The sequence below is a fragment of the Nothoprocta perdicaria genome, unplaced genomic scaffold, assembly GCF_003342845.1.
Source record: "Nothoprocta perdicaria isolate Ctin4 unplaced genomic scaffold, notPer1 scaffold_137, whole genome shotgun sequence".
NCBI classification, from domain to species: Eukaryota; Metazoa; Chordata; class Aves; order Tinamiformes; family Tinamidae; genus Nothoprocta; species Nothoprocta perdicaria.
The window spans coordinates 1,409,825-1,418,961 of record NW_020454505.1 but is presented as its reverse complement, the minus strand read 5'-3'; the positions used below and the strand labels follow the sequence as shown (position 1 = coordinate 1,418,961).

The 9,137-nt window shown below is 48.6% G+C and overlaps 1 protein-coding gene across 5 annotated transcripts in view; it reads left to right on the top strand.

The window, feature by feature from the left end:
- Nucleotides 1-9,137, top strand: part of NBEA (neurobeachin) — a 462,643-nt gene that overhangs the window by 307,051 nt on the left and 146,455 nt on the right. For all 5 annotated transcript variants that reach the window (XM_026033944.1, XM_026033943.1, XM_026033942.1 and 2 more), the window contains exon 41: nucleotides 7,937-8,073. In XM_026033944.1, the coding sequence (XP_025889729.1) occupies nucleotides 7,937-8,073 (137 nt within the window). The remainder of the gene's footprint in view (nucleotides 1-7,936; nucleotides 8,074-9,137) is intronic.

Here is a 9,137-nt window from a genome sequence, read left to right as displayed (position 1 = left end):
CCTCTCTTTCTCTCTCTTCCTTTCTCTTCCTTTCTCTTTCCCTTTCCTTCTCTCACCCTTTTTCTTTTTTTTTTTTCCTTTCCTTCTTTATCTTTCTCTCTTCCCCCTCCTGTTTCCCTCTCTGTTTGAAGGTTGCTAAAGTACCCAAAGCATTTCCTTATTTTAAGTTTTTTAAAGGAAGCACGTGTGTATGCATGGACACCTAGTCACATCAGTTGGATGACCACATGTCAAAGTTTCAATAGAAAATATCAGAACAAAATGTTTCAATATTTTTTCCGTCTTTTCAAGTTTTCAATGGAACCTGAGTTCAACATGTGCTCCGGAATAGCTTTCTCTCCCCAAGCTCCATTTTTTTCTTGCAATTTAGCATTCAAGATAGGAATTTCATTGGAGGAGGGGGGATGTGGGAGAAGAACGATTCTTTTTCCCTTTTTATGGTAGACTCATGATGACACAAACCTTGTACTTCCAAACATGGAAATTTCATTCAGGCAGATATCCATAGTTCCTGCTTATTGTATATTCAGATTTTGATCCTCAAGTCTAAGTACAAAAAGGAAAAACATATTTGTATGAGTTTGATTTAGAGCGTAGGCTCAGGCTCAGACTGGAAACAGCTATACTACTGATATGTAGTTGGCTTTCATTTTGGAAACAAAAAAGCCCCACAGTGTCTGTAACATTCTATTTTTAGGCATCTCAGTGTTTATTTTAATCAATTTTTCCACATTACTATCCAAAATAGCTTAATATTTTATAAGGTAGATGCCAATCACATGTGATAGAGCCCCTCTGCGCAGCTTTGAAGAGCTCTTCTCTTTTTACCTTACTGCACCCATTCTGCAACTGAACCTCTGTAACTTGCTCTAAAATCTTAGCTGGGTTTCCAAACTTGGGAAATGACCCAGTTCAAAGATTGTTGCCTTGTATTTGTATGAGGCTGGAGAGTGCTTTGTGTGCTCTTACTGACCACCCACTCCAGGCTACTCAAATAGCTGCTTTTCATACCTTGCAAAACTTTGTTGTTGTTGTTGAAATTTGTGAGACTGCAGAATTCGGTCGCAGTAGAACCACTCGCTCAGCTCCTGCAGAGGTTCCTTTCTGCTCTCCGAGTGCCCCATGTTAAGTGCAACTGGCTGGCTCCAAAGATCAAGCCAAGCAGCTGTCTGATACATAGGAGAAGACGTCCTATAGTGCTGCAAAAAACACCAGTGCACAGGGAGCTAATTGAATCTGTTCACTATGCACTTATCAATATATAACAATTTCTGTTCTCAAATTCAACATATAAAAATTTTTGTTCTCAAATTCCTTATAAGACCCACATAGATAAGCTGTATATATGGATATACAGTGTCTATGAGTATATTCAGCATTGTATTAATAATATCTAGAAAAATGATGAACACTTTCACAGACCAGGCAAGCGAAACATGGCTCAAGAGGCAGTTTGGTTAGTGCAGGTTACACTGGTCAGAAATTCCCTAAGTGGCAGCCTCACCCACTTGAGCAGTCCCTATTGGGGCTTGTTGGGTGAAGGTTGTTAGCTTGGCTTTCTGAAGAAACGAGGCTGCTGTGTGAGGAGTCTCCGTCAGCCTTTCTCTGTGTAACTTCTGAACCTGGAAGCCATTTAGGACAAAATCTAATACAGAGTTAGGGATTTCAGAGGCAATAAAATTCCTACAAGAAAATCAGGTTGTTAAGGAAAAAAAAAAAAATTATTTAGGTTCGTTATTTATCTCTGCTGCAGACAAGGTTGTAGCATCGGTTTGGTTTCGTTTGGTATCACAGAATATGTCTGGGAGAGTCTTCAGAAGGTCCCTTGATGCGTAAAAATAAAACATGCAATCAGCCGCTAGATACAGCTGTATAAGAAAACAGCCTTTATTAGTTGTAGTATTGTGTAGAGATAGTCTATATTTTTGATTGATTCTTAATACCCAACAAGCCATGTGCTAATTCAACAGCTCATTTCATTCTTCTGAAACACACGTACAAGGAGCCAGCCAAATAAATGAACTTTAAAATGTCACAGCTGTATGAATGCAGCATTTCCCTGCAGTGCCGTCTGGGGAAGTTTAGGGCTTTTGTTTTATCCTGCAGAGCTTTTCCAGAGCAGAGACTGCAAGAAATGAGACCTGAGGGCTCACATCTTTCATTTCATTTGTCATCAGTGGAGCTCTATTGTCATGGCAAGGTGCACAGGCTGGACTGTCTAGTCTGGTTCACGCAGACTTGCAGGTGGGATTTGATCCCTCATGTTCCTGCCTTGTTGCTGTGAGTTCCTGTTCCACTGTGTGTGACCATGATGCTATCTCTGCTTGCAGATTTTTCTTCCAATATTATTGGAGTCTATCTACTAGATAGACTTTTCTAAGATGTGGGATTTTTTTCTGTTTACTTTTTGACTGAATAGCTGTTCTCTGAGAGTGAAAAATTGTCTCTTCTGTGGGCATGTTTGGCATCACTTAAGGTTTTCTAGGTTGAAGATGGTAGCTTAAACTTCACCAGAAAACGAGCAGGAAGCCTGTGCGAGTCATAAAGCATTAGTACAGAGTGCTCACATCTGGGCACACCACTTAACACTCTGAAACAGCCTAAGTTACTTAGTAGATCCAAAGTATTGCTGCAGGCAGAGCAGACTCTGTGAGGAGGCAAATGTAGGTAAATGCAGGTAAATCCACTGCAGTTAAGTGGAGTACCTATCTCAAACGTTCACGTATTTCTGGCCAGATGTAAGTCATTACAATGAGTCTTGATTACTATTAATACCTCATCATCTGGCAGGTTGGAGCAGCTTAAACATGTCCTGGAATAATCCTACATCCATAGTAGCCCTTCAGGCCTAGGAGCTAGGAGTTTCTCAGGTGTGTCACTAAATGAATTGAACTTTACCTGCAAATGGAGGCAAAATGGGATTTCCTACGTTGGTTTAGGTTGTCTGCTAGACACATGGCTAATGATTCCGTTAGACCTACAATGAGAAAATACCATAAAAAGATTGATTTTGGTATAGTGCTCACCTTGTCTATGCACATTCTTGAATTTTATGCTTTATTTTATTCTTTATTAAGTGGCTCTTCTCTATTATATTTTGAACAATGTGCTGAGATACGTATTTTTAGGAATTCTGTGAAACATTTTTGCCAGGAAGCAGTACTGTTTCATACTTCTTTTCCAATGTGCCCAAGAAGGTATGGAATTCAAGTCCTAATTTACTTGTGGAGGCGCCAGCGTGGCTTCTTTTCCAATGTATGCAAATTGTGTATGTGTTTGAGAGAAAATTCCTTTATTTTGTCATAGGTCCTGCTGTCTTTAAGTATTTTGCCCAGTCTCATCCCAAGTAGGTAATCACTTTGTACTGTTCATTCACAGTAGTAATATGCAAAAACATTTTTATTTATACTTCATTTTCCTTTTAATCAAATGTGATGGCTGTTATGGCACCACTTAAGAGAACTGAGTTGCTGTAATTGTTTAGTTATTGTTGTTGAAAAAAGGCCATTGAAGTGCTAGTTTGGGTGCTATGTGCATTCTAGAGGAAAGCGAGGGGAAAAGAAGTGGGAAAGAACTGGGAAAGCAAGGCCTATCCACACTGGCAATGGCATTCAAAGAAAGAATAAAAATCGGTCCCTCCCTCACAATATGAAACATATGATTGTGGAAGAATAAAACACCAACAAAGTAAGCTTGGGAATCTCTGAAAACAAGGGAAAAGAGATGGGGATGTTATTTGATGAGAATGGGGAAAAAAATAAAAAATAAAAAAAAAAAAAGCAAGACGAGTTTAGAGCTAGATTCTGACTTTCTACAATGAAAAAGTTGTGCAAATTGTCCCAAACTGTGGCAAGTGAAATGTATAGGGAGCTCCCTATCTATACAGTGCTATAGAAGCCTTGGTTTGTGTGAAGGCGATACCCGCGGCATCCGCTCTAGTGGAGAACAAATGGGGGGCACCCGTGCCCACGTGTGAGTTCAATGTATTTATTGCAGGGGCTTTTAAAAGGCTACTCCCTATCAGATTTATGGTGACAACGGGAACAAATAGGGTAAATTTTGTCAGGTTTCTCTTTTTTGGGGGGGAATCTAAGTTGTTTACTTGTTGATTACAGGGTAGGTGGGTATAACAGCTATTACAGCTTTTAATTGGTTGAAATATTTTTTATTTCCTTCACTAGTGTTTTCCCCAATGCCTTTGGTGGCTGTATCTGTTTCTGCCCGTGTCCTTGTGGCTGCCTGTACCACTTCATTTATATTTCGTGAAACAGAAGGCTTTTGGGGGCGGTGTGGGTGTGTTGTGAGTGAACTGTTTCAAAATTTGCACTTCTAGTCATCCTAAAAGCAAGTCAATGACAGAGCCATTTGGCATTGAAGTTAGTTGAAGTGCTGGATTAATTTCAGTTCTCTTACTTCAGAGAGACCGTGAATGGGCTTTAATTATTATTTGCATTATTTAGAAGTTTTGCTTAAGTTATTTGTACTTATCAAAGCACAAAGGTAGATATATACAAATTATTTCATCGGAGATTTTAGGTTTCAGCTAACATGGTTAGCATTTTCCATGTTAAACAGTTCGTGAAAAAGCCATTAAGGTGTGAGGGGTTTTTAAAGCAATGTGATCTAAAAATCAAACACGGAAAATTCACCAGGTTTATATCGAAATGGTTTGGAGTACATTGTAGTGTTAAATTGGCCGACATGATGTAGTGTGATTTCAAAAAATTCGTTCCTCATAGTATTTTTCCATCTACAATAATCGTCAAATATTTTGGGGGTTAGACCCATGAACTTGAGGCAGGTAAAATCGCTTGTTTTCATAACTGAACTTATAAAATGATATACCTTTTCCTTTTGAGGAATAATTGTGCCCAAACGTTTTAGCCCGCATACCTGCAGAGCAATTTCCAGCCTCATCAGAGGGCACGTCTGTAGCTCTAGCAATTAAGACATCCTATTTATGAACATGGAAATTTTGAAATAGCGATTCAAAATCCCATTCTTTGGGGCTTCGTTTCAGAGCAGAGTTACAATTTTGTCGGCGGTTCTTTATAAAGCTCTTCATAGAGTTCTTCAGCTGATAAAACTTTCCTCATATAGTGACTCTGAAAGCGCAGCGATTGAATCTCCGTGTCCCCCCGCCGCACGGGGATGGGGTATGCCACCTCCTGCTCTTCCCCGGGAGCCTCCCAAACCCGCAGCCCTTTCCTCTCGGAAGGGAACAGTATTTTTAAACGGGCCCGTGTGCAGCAGCCTTCACCTTGGGGCTGTGAGTCCCCGGCGCCGGCCGCGGGGCGCGCGCGGGGACGGGCGGCTCGGGGGCCGCGCGGGAGCGGAGCCCGCAGCCCGCGGCCCCCGGAGCCCCCGGGGCTGAGGCGGGGGGCGAAGGCGCCCGAGCCCCGCGGGGCCGCGCGGAATCGGCGCCGTTTGGGCCCTGCGCAGCGCCAACGTGTTCCTATCGGGCTCCTCCACAGCCAGCGGCTCTCCCAAAGGGGATTAAAGCGTAATCCGCTCGCTCTATAGCTGGAGTGGATTAATGCCGGCTTCTCCCAGTGGCTGCTTGGCTCCCTGAAGGCTGCAACAAAAAGGCTCAGCGCTCCTTTAACGTGCTGTGGCGTTGCGAGGTGTAATTGGAGATTTCCAAAGGACAAGTGTAAAAACGACACGCTGTTAGCGCAGCATAATTTCTCATTTTGTACTTTCGGAAATAGAAAAAAAAAAACGAGATTTTTTATTATTATTATTTTTCAAATTAATTTGTACCCTAAATCCCCCCAAATCATCCCAGAAATTGGCCAGTGTTTAGAAAACGCTTTCTGCTTCTCCTCGCGGAAAGAAAAAGAAAAAAAAAAAAAGGAAAAAAATGATAAAAAGAGAGGGAAAAAAAAGGAGAGAATTAAGAACAACCAGCGAGCATTTTCCTGGCTGGGGAGCGGAGCAGTGTTCGCCCCTCGCTGCGTTTTGATGCCCTTGGCGCGTTCACGTTGCTCCCAATCTAGGGCGTCGTGGGCCTGAGACCTGGGGCAGGCACCAGGGTCCCAGGCCCCGTTTCGAGAGGGGATAGAGGGGGGCGGGAACCCCGATTTACCCTGAACTGAGTGGCGGGAGGGGCAGAGGGTCCCCCCCCTTCCGCCCCCGCCTCGGGCCGGGGTCTCGCCGGGGCTGCGCGCCCCCGTTGCGCCCTCCAGGCCCGGCCTTGGGGCCGCTCGACCGCGTCGCTTTATTTGTATTTTAGCCACACAGCCGCGCGGGGAAGAGGTAATTGGATTAAATGGATGGCCGTCCTTCTGGGATTCAGAAAAGCCCACAAACGCCTCCTTAAAATGATAGAAGAGCGGCTGGCTGCCCGCGCGCGGCTCCCGAGGGCGGAATGTGCGCGCACGGGAGCTGCGGGGCGCAAGTGCCGCGCGGGGCAGGAGCGGCCGCCGCGCATCCCCCCCGCTCCTCCTGCAGGCACAAAGAGGGGGCGCCGGGGGACTGGAAACCCAAATCCACTTGTAATCGCCCGGGGGGACCGGGCGCAATTCCTGGGGCGCCCCCCGTGACGCTGGATGGGGCTGCGCGGGGCGCCGCGCACCGATCCGCCCGCGCGCAGCGGGACGCGGCGAGCAAGGAGGCAGGCGGGCAGCGCGGCATGTGATGCGCATCAGCTGACCCGGGTCAAGAGGCTACCCGGGTTTATTGGGAGACGGAAAACAATAAAATGAGGGAAAATAGAGCTCGTGTCCGTGTTAGCCGCCCGCCGCGGCGGCTGCTGAGAGCTGCCGCTCAGCCTGGGCGCTTCGGCTTCCCCTTCTACGCGCACAAACCCGCGCCTCCCTTTTCATTTGGTTTGCAGCGCAAATGACAAAATGCGGCGCAATACAGGCTCAAAGCGGGTGTTACAACTAAGGGAAACGTTAGCGACGTGACAGTTAGGGGCCTCGAATCGGGGCTAATTGGGGCTAATTGGAAGTGCTGCGAGCGGCGGCCGGGCCGGGCCGGGCCGCTCCGGAGCCCCGCGCGTTGGGGCCGCCCGGCCCGGCCCGCGTTGCCCCGCAGGAGACGGGAGCCCCGCGACGCCGCCGACCCGTGCGGAGCATCCGCTGGCACGAGCGCTTTGCCCGGTGCCCAAGGGAGCCTCGATGCTGTCCTGGGTTCCTCGGCTTTTATTATCTGCGTGTCAGATGGGCGGCCGTGTCCACGGGGACACGCGTGGGTGCGAATTAACCTGCAGGGCGCAGCGGCCGCATCTGAGCGCGCTTCGTTTCTAACTGCCCCTTAACCAGAGCTTCGTGACACGCAGCTCGCAGCCCGGCGTGGTTCGTTTTCCTACCAAAGATAAGAAGGCGCAAAAGTCCTTCTGCGAGGTGTCCTTTGTATTGAAGCAGGAGTTGCTCCACATTAAAACCTAAAAAATTCTACGGAAAAAAAAAAATCCTTTTATAATAGATTTTCCCCTGTCCATCTTCTCTGTGCCCCTGCAAGTGCCATGGTGCTTAATGTGTTTTGTTACACTAATTCTAAAAGGATTAAGTGACAGCAAGTCGAATTTAAAAATATATTGTCATAAATGCACTTAACGGCGGTAGCCTTTGTGTGCGTGTGGCATTCAAAGAAAGTAAAAAAAAAAAAAACCATCTTTGGCGCAGCTTTGGGAAGCGGGAAAGCGGCGGGCAGGTTGGGGCAGGGAGGTGCGGGCGACAGCCGCTAACGGGGGCTGAGGGAAGGGGCGCCGGGAACCCCTCCTGCGAGGCAGCCGATTTTCGCCCGTAGCTCCTCGAATTCCCTGGATTCCTCGCAGCTCCCGAACTCCTTTCCCGTCCCGGCTGCGGAGCTGCAGGCGGCCGGCGCCCTGCGCGGCCTCGGCGGGCTCCGGGCGCTGCCGGGCCCGGACCGGGCCGGGCGCCGGTACCGAGCGGGCGCTTCACCTGACGCCGCTGCGCTTGTCTTGCAGGCCCCGTGGTGCTGAGCACGCCCGCGCAGCTCATCGCGCCCGTCGTGGTGGCCAAGGGCACGCTCTCCATCACCACCACCGAGATCTACTTCGAGGTGGACGAGGATGACGGCGCCTTCAAGAAGATCGACCCCAAGGTGAGTGTCGCGGCCGGACCGGGCTGGACCGAGGGGCTGCGGCCGTCGGCGCTGCCCGCAGCCGGGCCCGACCCTGCCCCGCGACGCGCGCTCCCCTCGCCGCGTTTGATGCCGGAGCGCAACGTATTAATGATGGAAAATCCCCCGTTACGGCCGGGTGCGCGTTTTGCAGCAGTTCCGCTCGCTGCCTTTGTAGGAACGCGGGCAGATTTAGCAGTTAAGCCAATTGCTCTGAAATCCCTGGAGGTAACAGCGCTCCCAGGCCGCGGCCTTCCTAAGATGCCGCGCAGCGGTTTTACCCTTTTAGTGGATATCGGAGGATCCTGTTATTTCAAGAAAGTTAGTTTCCCCGTAAGAAAATACCTCTCATTTTACGCAACTTCCCGGTTGCTGAAGTCCGAGCTTATTTTCTAGAGAGAGGGAAAAAAATAATAAAAAGAAAAGCAATCTCGTGGGCATGACTGGATTCCTGGGAAAGCTCTGTTTTCTTTTCCCTGAAGTCATTTACTGCTGCCCGATCCGCTCTGCCCAAAGCGGAGGCCGAGGCCAGCGGGGCTGCAGAGCGGAGCGCGCCCCGAGCCGCTGCGCGCGCCCCGAGCCGCTGCGCGCGCCCCGAGCCGCTGCGCGCGCCCGTCCGCGCCGCCGCGGGGCGGGAGCCGGGCCCGTGCGGGGCGCTCCCCTCTGCCGCCCTCTCCCCTATTCCCACCGTTGCGCCTGCTTTCCTGTTTTGTTATTGTGCTGCGAGAATGGTAAAAACCTCGCTTTGAGTGGAAAAAAAAAAAGCACTGAGTCTGCTCGAAAGACGGCGGGATTTCTTAAGAACTATCACAAATAATTTCCAAGAAAAAAAAATGCTGGGAAACTCGTCTGCATATAAGTATGTTTGCAATGAGGAGATTTCTGGGATGAGGAATAATATCTTAAAGTTGAATTTTTGAATTGTTTTTCGCCGTGCTGGAAAAGCAGGTTCCTTCGCAGCCGGGTGAGGGTTCTGCTGCGCCCACCCCGCTGTGCAGAGCGCGGCTCTTCGCGGCGAGCCCCGCTGCGCCCCGGCCCCGCTCGGC